We start from the raw sequence: 20,427 nt of genomic DNA on the forward strand, positions 1-20,427 counted from the left end.
ACTTAATTTAGAATAATATTACCTTCAAACAAAGGTCGGGTACCCAATCTAGGTTAGTCGTGCAACACCTTGTTGACCTAGACGGAAGTTATCGCCCTTTCCACCTAAGTACACATGAATCAATATCAAGAGTCAGCCGGATCCCTAAAACACAATTAGTGTGCCCAATGCTCCATCTCAATTGGATTTTAGTCCGTCTACTGACCTGACGCAAGACGTGCGGAAACAAGGATACAGCGTAATCTACTTGAATTAATAATTACAGAGTGAGCAAAATATGGTCAAACATTACAATTTATTAGTCAGGTAAATGTATTATGCCAATTCAATCAGTCAATTCATAAATGATCAATACAAAACATCAAATTATCAAAGATAAATCCAAGATGAAAAAGATGCATTCCTGACTTTGTAATATACATAACATGGGGCAGACCCCATGTTATGGGCTGATCTGGTTAGGCAGAATCGCCCTGAGTTTTTCTTAGACCTTACCTTAAATAATCCAAGAATTCCCTCAAGGAAGTTGGTGTGAACAAAAGGCATTCACACTTAGTGGCACACCCCTCTCAGTGGTTCAAAAGATGCCTGAAGTTATATATTTATTGTTCTGATTATGTCTATTTCTGAGAGAATGAGACCATTGTACCAATCGCACTGAGACATTTCAAATGATATCAAACATGATAGTTAAAGTCAGTTTGGTTAGTCTAAAACATTGAAACATTGAAATGACCATATGTGTGACTTGGGGGGATGAAGCTGAGTCTCAGCATAGTCAGATGCAAATGCAGCAGGAACTGGTTTTTCACGCATTCCCCCCTGGTGGGTTGTGGAGTCCATTGGCCCTGTCTTCAGCTCATGTTTTGAATTGTCAAAGATATCAGAATATTTGCAATATTTCAATTCTTACAGAAACACTGCGTACGCCGAATCTCACGCATATTCTTTTGTACATCTGAATGAACGTGAAACTGAGCGCAACATGCACGAGCACAAAACCCCTCCCTGCCTCCTCCCCTGTATTAATATGCTAATGACTATGCTAATGGCAAAACCCAACGAAAAAGCAATGGCAAAAGCAAGCAAAAACAGAAACTTTTAACAGAATGTGAATTGGAGGCGCTGCTTTCGGAGGTAGACCGGAGAAAAGCGGTGTTATTTGCAAGTTTGTTTTCCGGAATTAACAACAAAAGAAAAAAATAGAGTGGGAGAGTTTAGCTGATGCGGTCAACACAGTTGGGTCTGAACATCGCACTGAGTGCATTAAAATAAAGAAATAGTGTGATTTATATCTGTAAAATGTTGCAGGTCGTTTGACAGTCTCAGTGGCGCTACTCGTAAGACGCATGTGATCATGAATTTATACGTTCGAGCATGAACTCGGCTCGAATCCAGCGTCTGATGAACTCTTTCTTGTTTTTTCCCCCGCTACATATCAGATTTTGCCAACTATTTATCACGAGAAAGACAAGTAGGAATAATCAATAACTTCATATCAATAAGCATCATATTTTATTTGCACATTTATTGAATGGAAATGTTTCTGATTCACGCATGCAAATTCATCTTCAGATAGTGTCTTTATAGCAATGTGCGTGTGGTAGATCGCTCAGATTACATTGGGAAAACAGGCGACTGCTGCAAATTGTGCTTTAATGTTTAGCTGGTCAAATGTATGGTATGGAAACCTTATATACCTGCTGAACCCGTCTCATACAGCTGCCATTGCAAGGCTCAGACACTTTGTAGAGAGGAATTTAACACAACCGCCTCTAGGAGTCGCCAATGGAAATAAAACAGACACGCACAAAAAATGTGCGTACGCCTGCCAGAAAGCTGCCGTGAAGCTGCGCACATTCCCACGTTCAGTTCATCGTTAGTAAATCCAAACGTGAGCGATTCTGAGCGTGAAACCTGGCGTACGCAAAGTTTTTGTGCGTACGCAGCTTTGATACATGAGGCCCCAGATCTACACACACATTACCGTTTTTTAGTCAAAGTAAGGACCAGTTCTACACACACATTACCGGTTTTTAGGCAACGTGGGGATCAGATCAGCACCCTTACTAATATTAAATTTTAAACCTCAATCAAGTAATTTGACAGTAAACTGCTTTAGAATTTTCATTTGAAGAGCAGGTCAGTTTATAAGAAATGTAATTTGAATACAGAAGGAACCTCAAGATCCAAACAGGAAATGGTCCAGAATAGATTTAATAAATGTTATATTTATTATAAATAATTTCCACAAAACCTTTAAACACAAAAAAAGCAGTAAACACAAAATCCATGAAACTCTCTTGCTTGTCTAAAAGCAGTTCTCATTGGGTATAACAAGCTTCCACATAACTCTTCCATGTCTGCGTGCACATTTAGTTAAGTGCAATAGCAAATAATATTAAACGGTTAGTTCACCTCAAAATGAAGATTCTTTTATTAATTCCTCTCCTTCAAATTGTTTCAATCCCTTGCTGTCTATGGAGGATGAGGAGTTCTTGCACTTCATCTAAGTTATCTTCCTTTGAGTCTGAAGAAGAATGAAGGTCTCAGGGGATTAGAGTGAGATGAGGGCAAGTAATTAATAATATAATGTACATTTTTGGGTAAACTCTTAAAACCCACCAGTATGTTCTATTTCTGTTTCTGTCGTATTTTAACTATTTGAAAAAAAAAACATTAAAAATATTTTAAAATATATTAATAAAGAACTGAACCCCACAAATGCAAAACCTTCATCATATAACCAAGCCACCAAAACTCCAAATAGACATCATTTGTTAAGCATTAACTCTACATTAATAGTAAGCAGTTTATAAACACAGCTAGATGCTCTATTGTTGACTTATAAGCATGTGTAATGTGCTCAATTTTTGTGTTTTCATACTTTGTTTATAATTCATTTTTCATAACTAAATGAAGTATTGCATTATTTACAAACTGTCTAAGAATAATTGGTGTTTTTTAAGATCATTAAGAATGAGTAAATAAATGATTAAAATACTATATAAATGAACATTTATACATTTACTATTCAGGCATATAATCAGGGCTAAAAAAAAAAGAAAAAAAAAAAGAAAATCCAATCGGTTCACTCTACACACAGCCCCACTCCTTGGTATCGAGCGCAGGCCCGGCCCTACATTTAGATGTTGTATAATATGAAATAGCAGTAAAAATTATGAAAATTGTTATGAAATAGTTTTTCAGTCATGTAGCCTAATACAAATATTTAGTACACTGCACAGTGCAATTATTATTTAAATTTATTATATCCATTATTATTAATATTAGTAAAATCTTTTTAAAAAATTTACTTTAGGCTATACTGCTATTTGCTCATGCAAAATTAAACACCAGAAAATATATCGTAGGCCTATATTAAGAGCTAAATAACAGTTAGCATCATAATTAGTTCAATTATGTGCTGTAGGCTATTGATTGACCAACACCCCCTGTATACAGTTTACACACTGCAGGTCTACAGTTCTGATGTGTATTTTGAATTACTTGTTTTAAATGACAGTAAGACATGCTATATTTAGTTTTTATAGTAAAATATACATTATAATCCAGTACAAAGTAAAATAATATTTATTAGTGGCCTATTGGCAGCGTATAGCCGTTAAGCTTATAGTCTAAGCATGTCATTTATTTATTATTAACATAAATTACAAACTAGCATCCTTATGATTTTATTTCGTTTCTGTATATTTTTATCAAACGAAAAATGCAATGATTTATACTTTGGTTTTAATTTTATTAGAAATTTAATAGCCGTTTAGGCAACACTACTTCTACATGTCATTGGCTCTGATTGCGTTTTTTACAGATAACCTATTTACAAAGATTTTTATTAAACAAGTGCACCACCACAAGATATTTTTGTAGGTGTAAAAATCTAAAAAGTATCATTATCATATTCTTGCCTTATTCATCTTTAATATAAATATAAAATTTAACACATTCATTGATTAAACTAGGGATGCTAACGATTACTCGATTGATTTATTGTCGGTAACCCTTTAAAACCGATAGACCTTATCGATGACCGATTAAGCATGGGCATTTAATAAGTTATGCTTTGCTCTTTGAGATGCGTCCACGATTTCACACATTACATAATCAAGTGTGCGCAGTTTAGGCTACGTTACCCTATGGAGTCGTGCACTCTCTTGACTTTGCATATTGGTTATGCACATATTGGTCATACCTATTATGCTCAGATCTCGTTTATCCGCTGGTGCTGCCATTAATCCGCTGGTCAAGTAATCAAAAAGTAGGCTACATGACGTTTAATTATGGGCAGGTTATTAAGACCAAACATTGGTTGTGCAAACTGTATTACGTTCTCTAAAATTTTAAAGTGTTTTAAGCTACATTATCTTTTATAGACTGGCATAGGCCTAAATACGCATCACGGCCAGACATTTATAGTTTATATAAAAACGAGCGTCACCGTCGCATTTGTTCACATGCTTTAAATTAATGCTTTTTGTCTCCCAAAAATAATATAATAAAGAGAACGATAAAATGACATTATTAACCGTTTAACTGTAAACATTTCTGTTCAGAACGATTAAAGTTGATCTTTTTTTTTCGGTTTTCGTTTCTGTTCCTGAAAAACGTCATTTGATTCTGTTTTTCGTTTCCGTTCCTTGAACCGGTTTGGAGCCCTGTATATAATACGTTTTTCTGCATGTTAAATAATGCTTTATTAACTCAACTTCATGTAGTTTTGAGATCTAATCTAAAGTGAGGAATATTGATGCTTTATAAATCCCTTATAAATGACAATTAAAGGCTCAGAATCATTCATTTATTCATTTATTTTCATTTTGGTTTTCTCTCTTTATTAATTCGGGGTCGCAACAGCGGATTGAACCACCAACTTATCCAGCACGTTTTTATGCAGCGGATGCCCTTCCAGCTGCAACCCATCCCTGGGACACATCCATACACATACACACTCATTTACTACGGACCATTTTAGGCTACCCAATTCACCTGTACCGCATGTAGGAGCACCTGGAGGAAACCCACACCAACACAGGGAGAACATGCAAACTTTACACAGAAATGCCAACTGACCCAGCCAGGGCTCGAACCAGCGACCTTCTTGCTGTGACAGCACTACCTACTGTGTATCAAATAAACAATAAGTATTTGCAATCATACCTAAACAAATACAATTACTGTAAATTTTAAACATTGCTGAATAACAGGAGTGTCGAAATACAACATCATTTGATAAAACAACAATATAATAATTTAACAATACATTACGTGTAAAGCAATTTTATATTTAGACAAGATTGCAATGATTTACTTTTCATTTGATACAGTTTCATTTGAGCATCTTGTAATAAGTAGAAATTAATAGTCATTTTTTCCCTGTATATAATGTAACTGAGCCTTATATTGTCATTTATAATGGATTTATAAAGCATGAATAGCCCTCGCTTTAGATTAGATCACAAAACTGCATGAAGTTGAGTTCATAAAGCATTTATTAACATACTAAACAACTTATTATATGCCTGAATAATAAGAATTATCAATGTTATTTTGAATAGTTTATTAATCATTTACTTGCACATTCTGAATTATCTAAAAAAAAACACCTACTACTTTTAAATATCTGGTTTGTTAATGATGTATTTTTCATTACTAAATTAAGTATTGCATTATTTACCAAGTATGAAAACAATCATTAAGCACATTATAATTGTGCTTATAAGTCAATAATATTTGTAATTTATATTTATAAATATAATTTATAAACTGCTTACTAATGTCTATTAATGTAGCGTTAATGCTTAACAAACGTTCAACTAACTATTTGCTAATGTTTCATAAATAATTCATTGTGTGCAGTTATTATAGTGTTACCCAACATTTATATATCTTATTAATCAGGCATATAGTAATGGTTACTCTGTCTAATAATAAATGCTTTATTAACTCAACTTCATGCAGTTTTGTGAGCTAATCTAAAGTGAGGACTATTGATGCTTTATAAATCCCTTATAAATGAAAATTAAAATCTCAGCTATATTCTACACAGAAAAAAAGAAATAAATTAAAAGGGGGAGTGATTTATAGCTTTATATATATATATACATATATATATATATATGGTGAAGCAGTGGCGCGGTAGGTAGTGCTGTCGCCTCACAGCAAGAAGGTCGCTGGGTCACTGGTTTGAACCTCGGCTCAGTTGGCATTTCTGTGAGAAGTTTGCATGTTCTCCCTGCATTCGTGTGGGTTTCCTCCGGGTGCAAAGGCACAGTCCAAAGACATGCTACAGGTGAATTGGGAAGGCTAAATTGTCCCTAGTGTATGAGTGTGACAGGCCCATATGACAGGCTGGCCGGAAGGTGTAAAAAAGTCGTTATCATATGGACAAGTCTAAAACTGAAGGCCTTGTTCCAAAAAGAGCCGACCCCGCAATCATACGGGACTAAGGCCAAAGAAGATATATATATATTTTTTTTTTCCATTAATTTCAAGATACACAAATGAAACTATCTAATGAAAAATAAATCTTTGCAATCTTATCAAAATATAAAATTACTGTACAGTGCAAACATCACAGAAACACTGAAATGAATCTTGTCATATTGTTAATTGTTGTTTTGAAATGATGTTGTATTTTTATTTTGCAATGTTTAAACTTTACAGAATTTTTTAAATAAGATTGCAAAGATTTATTGTTCATTAGATACTGAGCCTTAAATTGACATTTATAAGGGATTTATCAACTATAAACAGTCCTTAGGTCACAAAACTGCATGAAGTTGTGTTATTATAGCATTTACTAACACACATGGTTACAATTACTATATGCCTGAATATAACATGTATAAATGCTCATTTGAATAGTTTATTAATCATTTAATAACTCATTCTGAATTATCTTAAAAACCACCAACTACTCTTATATACAAATAGTTTGTAAATAATGCAATACATAATATAGTAATGAAAAATGAATCAGTAACAAAGCATGAAAATACAATTAAGTCAAGTCAAGAATACAGCGTTTGAAGCTGTATTTATAAACTGCTTCCTAAAGTCTATTAATGTAGAGTTAGTGCTAAACTAATGATGTATAGTGTATACTTACTATAAAAGTGTTATTCAGATTTTTTATCTAAAGAGCCGAGATTCAGTTTTTAATATAAAAATCCAAAGCTGACCAATCTCTGGTTTTTAGAGCCAATGGTTCAGCTTTCACCACAGCATGTACTTCCTGTTTGCTCCAGGATCTTCTCTTTATGGGACCTATGGGTGGTTAAAATATAAAAAAGTGGTTTTAGTTGCATAAATGTTCAGTCATTTTTACAACATGTGCTGTTATGTTAGTTTAATATTGTGATAGAAAATGCTAGAAAAATATGTCTTGCCTATTATTAAAAATACTTAAGATGGAGATGGATTAAAAAATACTTCCTAATAACTCCAAATCTGGTTAATGGGGTTACACTTTATTCCATAGTCCAGTTTAGACATTCTTCTAACTATGCGTAACTCTGCAACTACGTTAATTATCTCACCGTAAAGTATTATGTATTAGAGTATTTCAATAAGACTAACGCTCATCTGATTATCAGTAGAGTATTAGCAGACTGTTAGCTCAAGTTTAGCTCAAAACACTACACTGTAACAGATATCTGTTCATTACCAGTTCCTGTATTTTGTGATTTACAAGTGTTTTTTTTTTTGTTTGTTTTTTTGTGGTGGTGAATTGCATTATGGGATGTTGATCTCTGCTCTGTGCACTTTTGATGTTGAAAATTCAACTCTACAGTTTAACAAAGTGACTTTTACTGACATTTTAGTAGTTTGAAATAATATAATGTATAAGAAATAATATATAGAGATAAATAAGTCTTTAGAATAACAGAAAATGTACCGGCAGTTTATTACAAGGTTTCTGTAGCATAATATACAACAACAACCCAAACAAAAAGTCACTTTTTTTTACTTTTTAAGATTAAAAGTTGTTGGAAGAAAGATCAAGATCCCATAATGCAATTCAAAAGCAGAAACAAACAGATTTCATAAAAACAAATTATGAAAAACTGCTAATTTAATTATTATTACTTATTTTTATTAATTTTAGAGTGTAGAGTATTAGCTGACAGTTAAGGTTACCTCAATAAAACCAACTCTCATTGGTCTCAGTAAATAGTACAGCAGACTGTTAGGTTACGCTCAAAATTAGTACAATATGACTAATTCTTATATAAATTTAGTAGAGCATTAGCAGTGTTGATTCTAACAGACAGTCTAATACTGTTAGTTGACAAGTAGTTGCAGTTACTTGTAGTTAGTAGTAGTAGTAAAGTAAATTATCAAAATAAAGTGTAACCAGATATGCAATTAGTATATTTTTCCAAAGTATTTAGCAATATTGTTTAACTAACATGAAATGAGACATCAAGTGCAACTGTACTGAAATCATCATGGAAGTAATGTGCTTCTGTCCTGTTTTACCCTACATGTTATGTAAATGAGCTTGTGCATTTGGACTTGTACAATAACACAAGTCAGTCACAAATTAACTTTAATGATCACACCTCTCTTTTTTGTGAATGCTGGGTCTGCATCACTATCTTCACAGACACTGTACCATGGTGATGATACTTGAGGGGACTCTGAAAGTAAAAATCAAGTCTGAGAGTTGACTTCTCTGCATAAAGCTTACCAAAATATTTATTTGATTTTGTGTTGTTCTTTTTAATGGGTAAAAGCGTGTGATGGTAGCTTAAAAATAGTTTTCAAACATAGCACATACATATCATGATAAAAATAAACATTCTGAAAAAAGAAAAAATCTGATTAGAAAAATAAATAATATTTTTACCTTTTAGATTGGACTTCACCTCCTCCAAAATCACGATCCACTGTAACTTTCTCTGAATGTAAAAACCCACACAAAAATACATCATTTAAAACAATATGGTATATGTTTGCAAATACAAATGTGTATATAACATCCAGAAAATCTGGCACTGTATTACATGTTTGTGTGTAAACCCACGATTTGATCAAGATTCCCCCCTTTAAAATCTGCTGAGCGTCTGTTTTCAAGTCCCAGAAAAACTGAGTTGTGGGAACAGAGCAGTTCTCTTCTGCAGTCATACAGTCATAACACACACATACATATGAAGAGTTCGGTTGCAAAATGCGATAAACGGCATTTTTTGACATTTGGATTTTATTATTGGAAATCACTGTTCAGATGTACCTTAATCTATGTGTCAATTGCTGCCATTAATAACATTTAAGAATGCACATTTTAGGCCAAGTACAAAACGTATTTTTTTTCACAAAACGCAATATCCGTCAGACCAGTTTCTTTACAAAGTGCGATATAACAGTTAGAGAGCGTTCAGGATGCGGCGCGAGCTCAGCATCCCCTGGGAAGAGAGTCATCACCGGTGAAGTGCTCAGAGTTTGCTCATTGATTTAGCGATAGAAGATGAAGTCTTCAACTTCACAAAAAATTATAAAAAGGCCACAAAAGTGGACCAGAATAAGATACTTCTGCGTCAACAATACACAAATGCAGCAGGGAACGAGTCTCCGCTGATGTCAAGAGAAGGCCTAGGAGCGCCTTTTTTCCTACTCCCCATCACAAGATACCTGTCTGCAAGTGTTCTTTATAAGTTTATTTTTTAAATAATTTCTTAAATGTAGCTGAGTAGCCTATCTGAAGATTTATTTATGTGGTTGCACCTATTATTTAAAATTAATTCTTGTTGTTGTTGATTTATTACAAAGGAACTTAAAGGGCACATGTTGTTATGGAGAAAACGGTTTAGCTTTTTCACAACCAAATAAATAAGCTATTATTATTATTACAGTGAAATAATTCATTAAATATGACATAGCGAGGCAAGTTTGTGTCACGGACTCAGCTCCGCCCGCTCTAATCATACAGGTTTGGTTTTCTGCAGCGGTGTGGAAGGAGCCGCCCCCCACTCTTTCTGTACCAAGCTAAAGGTCATTTATCTAACTAACTTAATCTTACTTATCAAACAAAACATTGATTCACTAGCTTTTGGTAATGGTATTAATGTAGTATAATATAGCCTAAGGTGGATGTAGCGTTTTGCAAAAAAAAAAAAAAAAAGTTATGTTATGTTATGTTGTGTACATTCTGGCCAAATCTAACTTAGAATCTTATTATTATTAATCAATCTTTGCATATATTATTCCATGTTTGACAATGTGGGTTGGATTAATATGTAGCATTTTGGCATGTCTTTTTTTACTTAATTATAGACATAAAATTAAATAAAAAATATCCTGGATTTGAAAATATTGTGTTCCTGGCCTTCACTGAGCTCAAGTTATAGTTTAATGTACAAAAATTGTGAATGAACTTGACTGTTGATGTCCTGAAAAATAATGTCAAAATTACCAACATTTTTTTTAAATGGATATATCTCGTTCTGCAATGAAACTCTTTATATACAGTTGAAGTCAGAATTATTAGCCCCCCTGAATTATTAGACAGCTTGTTTATTATTTCCCCAATTTCTGTTTAACGGAGAGAAGATTTTTTTCAACACATTTCTAAACATAATAGTTTTAATAACTATTTCTAATAATCATTTCTAATAATGGACTTATTTTCTCTTTGCCATGACGACAGTAAATAATATTAGACTAGATATTCTTTAAGACACTTCTATACAGCTTAAAGTGAAATTTAAAGGCTTCACTAGGGTAATTAGGTTAACTAGACAGGTTAGGGTAATTAGTCAAGTTATTGTATAATGATGGTTATATGAAATGATATATATATATGAAAGTATATACAGTTGAAGTCAGCCCACCTTTTTAAAACTTTTTTACAAATATTTCCCAAATGATGTGTAACAGAGCAGGGAATTTTTTCATAGTATTTCTGATAATATTTTTTTCTTCTGGAGAAAGTCTTATTTGTTTTATTTCAGCTAGAATAAAAGCAGTTTTAATTTTTTATGAACCATTTTAAGGTCAATATTATTATCCCTCCAATAACTTGCCTAGTTACCCTAATTAACTTAGTGAAGCCTTTAAATGTCACTTTAAGCTGTATAGAAGTGTCTTGAAAAATATCTAGTCAAATAATTTTTACTGTCATCATGGCAAAGAGAAAATAAATCAGTTATTAGAGATGAGTTATTAACACTGTTATGATTAGAAATGTGTTTAAAAAATCTGCTTTCCATTAAACAGAAATTTAGTACAAGAAATAAACAAGGGGGCTAATAATTCTGACTTCAACTGTATATAATTAAAAATATATATTTTATATATAATTTTATAAATATTTTATAAAAAATATTTACATATTTTTATATATAATTTATAATTTTTATTTTGAAAAATATAATTTAGACAGTAGTACTCAAGGGTCCAGGGGTCTGTTCTTCGGACCTCGCTTAAATAATCTAAGAATATATTACAGATCCTGGATCTTTTAATCTTGATAACTCATCTTAGGCTAATTTGGTTCTTCAAAAAAGTTTGCGAATCAGATTAAACTGATCTGAGAGGTGTTGTGACTGTGTGTTGTGACAGATCTATCGATCCTCAAAATCATTATCAGCAATACAACGATTGGCTGACGGCACAGCAGCTTGATGACATCTGATTAATGCAGTTATCAAAATTACATGAAATCCGTAGTAAACGGTTCGTTAAATCTGATATGCAATAACAGAGTTGTGAGTTACGTGCTGGAGCAGAGCAGTTCTCTTCCTCTGTCATATGGTCATCCTTCAATAAAAGCTGAATATAAAAAATATATATTAGTTAGACAGCAGTACTCAAGGGTCGTGGTCCCCACTATGTCAGACCTTACTGTGTGTGTATTGAGGACTAAGTGTGTTTCACAGCTTCTCTAACATGCCTCTGGTCCCCACAATGTCAGTGCATATGTTCACCAATTAGGACACACACTCTGTTTCATTTCTATATTTTGATTAAGTTAAATAATTACAATTAAATACACCACTACTACAACAACAACTACTATTACTACTACAACTAATAATATTAATAATAATAATAATAATATAATAATAATAATAATTGTTATTATTATTATTATACACACACCTCATCAGAGTTGTGGGTCTCCTACTGGAGCAGAGCAGTTCTCTTCCTCTGTCATATGGTCATCCTTCCATCCTTCAATAAAAGCTGAATAATAAAAAAAAATATATATATATATTAGTTAGACAGTAGTACTCAAGGGTCCCGGTCCCCACTACGTCAGACCTTACTGTGTGTATTCAGGACTAAGTGTGTTTCACAGTTTCTCTAACATGCCTCTGGTACATGCCTCTGGTCCCCACAATGTTACACTAGTGCATACATTCATACATTAGGACACACACTCTGTTTCATTTCTATATTTTGATTAAGTTAAATAATTACAATTAAATGCACTACTACTACTACATCAACAACTACTACAACTACTACTACTAATAAAAATAATAACAACAACATTAAACACACCTCATCAGAGAGTTGTGGGTCACGTACTGGAGCAGAGCAGTTCTCTCCTTCTGTCATACGGTCATACTTCAGCAAAGCTGAATAAAAAAAATTAAAAAAAAAATATTAGTTAGACAGCAGTACTCAAGGGTCCCGGTCCCCACTATGTCAGACCTTACTGTGTGTATTCAGGACTAAGTGTGTTTCACAGCTTCTCTAACATGCCTCTGGTCCCCACAATGTTACACTAGTGCATGGGTTCACCAATTAGGACACACACTCTATTTCATTTCTAGATTTTGATTAAGAAAATAATTACAATTAAATGCACTACTACTACAACAACAACTACTACAACTACTACTACTACTACTACTACTACTAATAAAAATAACAACAACATTAAACACACCTTATCAGAGTTGTGGGTCACGTACTGGAGCAGAGCAGTTCTCTTCCTCTGTCATATGGTCATCCTTCAATATAAGCTGAAAATAAAAAAATTTATATTAGTTAGACAGTAGTACTCAAGGGTTCCGGTCCCCACTATGTCAGACCGTACTGAGTGTGTATTCAGGACTAAGTGTGTTTCACAGTTTCTCTAACATGCCTCTGGTCCCCACAATGTTACACTAGTGCATACGTTCACCAATTAGGACACACACTTCTACTTCTACTACTACTACTAATAATAATAATTATTATTATTAAATTTAAACACACCTCATCAGAGGGTTGTGGGTCTCCTACTGGAGCAGAGCAGTTCTCTTCTTCTCGTCATATGATCATACTTCAATGAAAGCTGAATATAAAAAACACAAAATAATAATTAGACAGTAGTACTCAGGGCTCCTGGTCCCCACTATGTCAGACCGTACTGTGTGTGTATTGAGGACTAAGTGTGTTTCACAGCTTCTCTAACATGCCTCTGGTCCCCACAATGTTACACTATTGCATATGTTCATAAATTAGGACACACACTAAGTTAAATAATTACAATTAAATGCACTACTACAGCAACAACATCTACTACTACTACTACTACTACTACTACTAATAATAATAATAATACTAATAAACATACCTCATCAGAGAGTTGTCGGAGCAGTTTTCTTCTGCAGTCATATGGGCATCCTTCAATGAAAGCTATTTAAAAACAGCTTTGTTATATAAGTCATGTCATGACTATAAAGCTTTCATGACAGTCTTATGAACCCCCCTTTAAAGTAAAGCATTACCCAATTAATTAAACTTTTTTACCCATTAAGACAAGAAGAAGATATTAAGAGATTGATTTCATTATCTCTTATGGATGATGCAAACTCTTTATTTTTGAACAGATTTACCCTTAATCTATATTAACATTAAAAAACTCTTAGCTTTGCTGAATGTATTAAGGATTAATGTATTAAGTAATCAAAATGTCAAACCTTTCTCCAAGGCCAATCACATGCGCCATAGTCAAACGTTATTTCCTCTCCAAAGAAAATATCCCTGATTGCAAAAAGGCACAAATGAGGTTTTCTCTGAACAACGATCTTATTGACAGTGCAGTTAGGGTGCAGATCGTCCTCATGATCGGCATCAATGCTGCAAAACTAAGAGAAAAGAGCAAGCAACATTTTAATTATGCCCTCTCATAGCAATAAAAAGCTAAACTATGGCATGAATACAAACACAATGAATGTAATATATACATGTACATTTGAATGGGGAAAACACTTAACCACCTGTTCTTGTTTTACCATATAAAGTCAAACATAAAGACAGTATTTTTATTATATCTCATATATGCTTTGCTTCCACAAGCTCTATCATTTGTACTCAACCACAAAACTTCCTTTAATAAATGTGGACAACTCAAACTCTGACCTAAAAGATTTAATGAAATGTGTAGGGTTCAAAAACTACAAAAACCTCACATTAGCATCCTCTCTGTGTGTGAATTATAAATACAGTAAACCTTTTGAAGTGGATCAGAACCTTTCCTCAATGTTGTTCTAATACTATTGAACACCTGTTCTTCTTTCTTAGGACAGTTTTAAAGAACTTTTTTTCCACTTCGATTGTTTACAGGTCACACTTTACAATTAGGTTTTATTAGTTAATGTACTTACTAACATGACCTAGTAATGAACAATGCATGTACAGCATTTATTAATCAGTTTAACATTTACTAATTACTAATGCATTATTCAAATCTACATTCATGCTTGTACCAGTAATAATGCATTGCAATAATTAATGCATTGTGCGTGTTCAACTAGTAATGAACAACTTTATTTTCATTTACTAAAGTTAACAAACATGAACAAATACTGTAATAAAGTATTATTTATTGTTCATGTTAGTAAATGCATTAACCAGCATTAACTAATTTAACCTTATTGTAAAAGGCTACCAGTTGACAGCAAATAAATAAATAAAACACACACAGTGAACATTTATGTATTATAATTATTTATCTAAAATAAAACGTTTCTACACGTCATAGAACAATAAATTAAGTACATTTCTAGGACCAGATAGCCCCACATTTTAATTATAACCTCTAACGTTATATTACTACATTAACGTATAAATAGTATATAATAGTGTTATTTCAGGATTAACGTTAAATGTTTAAAGCAATTAACCATTTAAAAAGTACGATACAAGAACTATGAAAACATACCTTAGTAACCTTCTATATATTCGGTTTCCAGTGAATGGGTCTTGTCAGTGGAGCTGGTGATGTGTTTCTCCGCATCTTTTAATGGTTTTATCCTCCGTCGATCCATTTAGCCGCCCGGTGATTGGTGACTGTCTGACCGCGGCTCATGCACTCCACCCCGGCCTCTGACTCACGTAGCACCGGGCAGTTAGCACGTTAGCACATTAGCGCGAGTAACTTTTACTCGTGTAAACAAGTTAAATTACATACCGAACTGTAGTTTGTGTCTTATCAGTGTTATATTAATACGTAATTTGAAACAACATCGATTAAAACACCCAGGAAATTCGTTAAAACATTTAATTAACTATACCTGATAACTGTCAAAATATGCAACATAAGTATTTGTCATATAACCTATTTTATTACATTATGATGGTGAAAAACATTCTAACTTACCCAAAAATTCGAATAATTTGATGATAGATGTTAATTAAGTTGATTAAAGTCGGATTCACTTATGAGATTGCGCATGTGCAGTAGGCAGAGTGTGTGAATTGCGTCAAGTGTGTGTCAGGGTGCAGTACCGCCATCCGACTACAGGACCGCTATAGAGCAGTGCGCCGACACACACTTACACACTCAATTCAGGTAAATGGTCAAGGTGGGGATCAGTGAAAAAACTGCACTAGGCATATCAGCAACGCCCCCTGAGTCTTTTAAAGGCAAAACATAGTGGGGACCGGGCGATCGGTCAGAACGCACAGAGACGAGCTTTTGTGCAAAAATGAACTTAAAGGTGCCTTTAAAAAAGTGTCAAAGTACTTTTGAAAACAAAAAAGCAAACCCCCAATAGGTGGCAGCAAGAGGCCGCTTTATTTGAGTAAAGCATTGAACGATTCATTCAGCCAAAGAAGCCAATAGGATGAACGGACAGTTGAATCAATCCCTGAATCATCGACTCACCCGAGTCTTCTTGGCGAAGGCCTGAATCGTTCGTGCAGGGAAACGTCGCTGTGTATTATTCAGAGATGGCCAACTGTTCTGCTGTTTATTTTATTATACTTATTGCAATGATTTTACTACTACTATCAATAAAATTAATATTAATAATGATAATATTGCCGGAAGTTGTACAGCGCATGCGTCACGTGTTCATCATCAGCATCCATGACAACCGTCCTGTGGCTGTTGTTTGAATCTCGCTGTGTCGATTGGCATCTGATCTCTGCGTCCTCCGTGACAATTTTTCCAGATTATCGATATTATTGATCGTTGGATACGTCGATTGATCGCCTGCTGTTCCCATCACTCAGGTTTGACCCTTTTTATTACGCTGTGCTTTGTGTTTGTGTTCAGTATGTCTTGTGTTCACTACAGGTTCCAGAGTCGACTCACCTACGACTCGCTCCAGTTTGAAGGCCTCAACATCAGCGCGGGGGAGCTGAAGCGGCAGATCATGAGGAGCAAGAGGCTGAAGTTCTGCCAGCTGAAGATCAGCAACGCCCAGACTGATGAAGGTGAGTTGAGGAAAAGACACTTCAACTGTTCTACGCTAACATTAGATGCGTTACATCAGACACTTCTGGAAGCTGTAAGGTGGTGCTGATGCTGACATGTAGGGATGTTTTGGCTGTTTTAAAAGGCTAATGGCTCTCAAAGTATACCGTGCTCCATAATTATGTGCTGATTCTGATTTTATTTTGCTGTCAGAATACACAGATGATGCTCTCATCCCTAAAAACACGTCGGTCATCATCAGACGGATCCCTGCGGCGGGACTGAAGTCCTCAAACAGAAGATTTGTTGGGTAAGTGCTGTGAAATGAGCACACGCGTCCTCTGTTAGATGTTATATGAAGACTCCTGGTCTGTCCCTGGTGTTTTAGTCACACAAGCTCCTTTGTTTTGCAGACATCAAGCTGGACGCTGGCGTGAACCTTCACCTAGAGCTGATCCTTCACTCCTCTCACTGGAGCAGTTGTTGAAGGTATTGAACAAATGAATAGCACAATAGCAATGTAAAGCACACAATATACGCACACGCACTCAGCTTCTTAGGGAGATTTGAGATTGTTTGAAGGGTTGAGGGTGAAAAAGATTCAAATGTGCAAATGCCTGTGAAACAGACTGAGAATCTGGCTGAGGCAAAGGCGTCAGAGGAGGACAAGCTGAAAGCGGTGATGTACCAGTCCAGCCTGTGCTACTACTCCAGCAGGTGAGCGTTCAGACACTGACAGGTTTGCTTTGTGAGAGATGTCTGAGCTGATTCTCATGGTTCTGATGTTCACTAGTGAGGCCATGAGGCTGCTTGGGATCCCGGGACACCACATTAGGCACTGCCCCACTAATGTGGTAACTGGGTTTTCCAAGCTCACGGTTGCTGTGAACTTGAGCTCTTGTCCTCATCAGTCAGATTGTTTGCTCAGAGTTTGACTGTCACTCCTCAATTCACAGGGCAGCCGCTCCGCGCCGCACAAGCGCATCCGGAAGAGCACAGGGATTCCCCGCAGCTTCCTGTTGGAGGTGGACGACCCAGACCGAAAGGGAGTCATGATAGACGGCAGCGGCCGATACGTCATTCCCATCATAGACGCGTGAGTAAACTGTACTTGGCATAGCCGCATGTTCTAGTGTTTGTCCAAATCTCACATGATGTCTGCTTGTGTGTGTTTGCGCTCGATCTGTTCAGTGAGGCCTATGCTGCTGAGAAGAGAAAGAGGCCGTCCTTCTCCTGCCAGACCGAGCCTTTGCCCTCCTCGTCCTCAGCAGGTGCGGCATCTTCGGTCCGGGACGCCGGAGGGAAACGGTCCCGCTCCCCATCTTCACCAGAGACGCGCGGCGACCAGAAGAGACCACGTCGCTGAGAGACCTTCATCCAAGAGACCTGGAGCCGACGTGTAAATATTGTACATAGTTTATTAATAAAAGATAATAAAGATTATAGCCGCATGAACTGTGTGGACTGGTTAACCTTCACTCCAGCAGTGCAACACACACATACACACACACACACACACACACACACACGAATGAATTCATAAACACAATATCATGAAGTTTTGCTTTAATTTAGGAAAAGAGAAACTCTTCTGGGCTAAAATCTGATGGGTTTTTTTCAGCGTTCTTACTTCAGTCTTTAATGTCAGGTGATCCTTCAAATGTCAGTGTAAAGTGTTGAGTACACTATTAGTGCTCAGTCGTGTTTTTCATAGTTACCAGTGCCGATGGAGTTTTTTGAAGCGTCATATTCTGCTGGAAACGTTTCATTTGAATGGTAATGTCCCATAAGCGGAGGTCTTGTGAGTAACTTCACAAGTCGGTCAAAGTCTACACCGGTGACAAGCTCATCTACTCCCAGAACCTGCTACTCTCTACCTACACGTTGTCAGCTGATGTTTCAAAACCTCAACACTCGCATACAGAACAGCCTCAGCGTCTGCACCACTTATCGGCACTAGCTGCAAGTCTACACCCCCTCTGTCCAGAAGTGAGCACAGCCTCTTGGTACCATCCCAGCAAGCATTTTTTTGGGGTGTTTAAAGGTGCCAACTGACCATCAAAAGTAAAAATGACTCATTTTATCTCATCCCAACAGGGAAACCACCAACAATAAAGAATGAGTTACTATCTGGTGTCATGGCTTTGCAATTAAAACAAGTTTAGTTATAATGGAGGTCATTGGGGGCAAAAAACAGCCACTTGAACAATATGAACAATACATAAGGGTTAAAAGTCTAATAGACGGCTTGGTTAAAACCAGGCTAAATCTAGGCTGTCAGTGAGTGTGCACCCCTAACCCCGCCTCTCACAGTGACCTCACTAGCTCCGCTGAGTGCTTTGTGTCTCAGATTGCATGCAAGTCTGCAGCCAGATACTGCTGGAAGCTAGTCATCAAATACACAGGAACGAATGACTACACGTGTCAATCTGTCTATTAAACTATCTAATCTGTCTAGTCAGTCTTTTATTATCTTTTATATGCAAAAATATTCATTCATAAAAACATATGTATATATGAACACTGGGTCAAATAGGGTCCGTGCATTTTAAATCTAATAACAAAATTAACCCAATGTTGGTTTTGTCCATATTTAAATGAACGTGTGTAAACGCACGCTTTGATCAAACCTTTTATTCCCCTTGATGATATTGTGCTTTTTTTTCCCCTCAATGCCCTCCAAAGTTTCAATGTTTGGCCGTGTCTGCCATATCTGTTTTGTTTAAAAAAAAAAAAAGGAATGCATCGGTTCCTGCATGTAGAATTCAGAAATCTCATGGCATTGAAAGAAAACTGGCAGCAGTTGAGTGCCGAGGTCAAAGGTCAGATGAGCAGGCATCACACCTGATAAACACCTGGGGCAACTGTACAGTAAAAAAAAAAAAAAACAACAAGATTAAGAAATATTGCTTTAATTTGAGAGAGACAAAAAAAACTCTTCCGTGTTAAAATTTGATGTTCCTCCAGCGTTCTTACGTCAGTCTTTAATGTCAGGTGATCCTTCAAATGTCAGTGTAAATTGTTGAGTGTACCATTAGTGCTCAGTCGTGTTTTTCATAGTTACCAGTGCCGATGGAGTTTTTTTTTTTTAGAGCGTCATATTCTGCTGGAAAAGTTTCATTTTAATGGTAATATGCCATGAGCGGAGGTGTATGAGTAACTTCACAAGTTGACCATAGTCTAGAGCGATGACATGCTCATCTACTCCCAGAACCTGGCAGAACGAAATGTTGCAGCTCGTCCGGTCTTCAATGATGAGCCCAAAAGAGGCCACTTCACAGAGCCGGCCCAAGGCTTAAGAGAACTGAGAGGCAGGACAAGATGGCGGGCTGGACTTGGTTAACTTTAGATTTTACACAAATCTCATTGTTTTGTTTTTCACCTAAAATAGTAATTAAAACATCCAAGATGTGTTTTGCCTCATCAAAATGTGGAATTTGATCAGCAAACTACTCATTCTAAGACAACTATGCCTTGGGCTAAATGACTTGGCTTCAAGTACGATGCCACACGATTCAGAAATGAAGGTACAGACTGCACAAACAGATAAACGACATGATGCATCTCATTTCACCACAACTAAAGGCAGCGACAAAAAAAAAGTCAAGCTCTCACGATGATGACATTTCTCATGCAACCCTTTAGCAAGCCTACATAGTATTTATGCCTAAAAGTCACTGCATGGGTAAATAAGAAACAAGCAACACACACACACACACATATATATATATATATATATATCCATGGGCCACTGTAAAGTAATATGG

At 35.6% G+C, this 20,427-nt stretch overlaps 1 protein-coding gene and 1 long non-coding RNA gene across 9 annotated transcripts; one reads left to right on the top strand and one right to left on the bottom strand.

Annotated features, from left to right (window-relative positions):
• Positions 1-2,211: 2,211 nt before the first annotated feature.
• On the bottom strand, positions 2,212-15,732 carry LOC141375763 (uncharacterized). 6 transcript variants are annotated; one of them, XR_015498188.1, is made up of 14 exons: positions 15,620-15,732; positions 15,182-15,345; positions 13,938-14,105; positions 13,592-13,653; positions 13,231-13,309; positions 12,920-12,995; positions 12,529-12,605; positions 12,124-12,207; positions 11,739-11,793; positions 8,873-8,924; positions 8,586-8,663; positions 7,130-7,287; positions 2,626-2,660; positions 2,212-2,530 (listed from the first exon to the last, which is right to left on the bottom strand). It is a non-coding gene; the product is annotated as an uncharacterized LOC141375763 (long non-coding RNA). The 6 variants fall into 6 exon arrangements; XR_015498184.1 differs by lacking the exons at positions 2,212-2,530; positions 2,626-2,660 and having other exon boundaries at positions 6,500-7,287; XR_015498185.1 differs by lacking the exons at positions 2,212-2,530; positions 2,626-2,660 and having other exon boundaries at positions 6,500-7,287; positions 15,182-15,349.
• Positions 15,733-16,346: 614 nt separating this feature from the next.
• Positions 16,347-18,111, top strand: LOC141375694 (E3 ubiquitin-protein ligase RBBP6-like). 3 transcript variants are annotated; one of them, XM_087264972.2, is made up of 7 exons: positions 16,347-16,778; positions 16,874-16,970; positions 17,074-17,149; positions 17,289-17,377; positions 17,454-17,514; positions 17,617-17,756; positions 17,852-18,111. In XM_087264972.2, exons 4-7 carry the CDS (start codon positions 17,343-17,345, stop codon positions 18,024-18,026), a joined length of 411 nt encoding a protein of 136 aa, XP_087121098.1. In that variant the 5' UTR covers positions 16,347-16,778; positions 16,874-16,970; positions 17,074-17,149; positions 17,289-17,342; the 3' UTR covers positions 18,027-18,111. The 3 variants fall into 3 exon arrangements, with proteins under 3 accessions (XP_087121098.1, XP_087121096.1, XP_087121097.1); XM_087264970.2 differs by having other exon boundaries at positions 16,347-16,680; XM_087264971.2 differs by lacking the exon at positions 17,454-17,514 and having other exon boundaries at positions 16,347-16,680.
• The last annotated feature ends 2,316 nt before the right edge of the window (positions 18,112-20,427 follow it).

Source organism: Danio rerio, chromosome 8, assembly GCF_052040795.2.
Source record: "Danio rerio strain M-AB ecotype USA chromosome 8, GRCz13ab, whole genome shotgun sequence".
NCBI classification, from domain to species: domain Eukaryota; kingdom Metazoa; phylum Chordata; class Actinopteri; order Cypriniformes; family Danionidae; genus Danio; species Danio rerio.

Bases quoted from the DNA above. Each gene is read 5' to 3' on its own strand.
- LOC141375694 (XM_087264970.2), top strand. From the start codon at position 16,521: ATGTCTTGTGTTCACTACAGGTTCCAGAGTCGACTCACCTACGACTCG. The intron at 16,681-16,873 runs GTGAGTTGAGGA...TTTTGCTGTCAG, and splicing joins CAACGCCCAGACTGATGAAG to AATACACAGATGATGCTCTC. The intron at 17,515-17,616 runs GTAACTGGGTTT...CTCAATTCACAG, and splicing joins GGCACTGCCCCACTAATGTG to GGCAGCCGCTCCGCGCCGCA.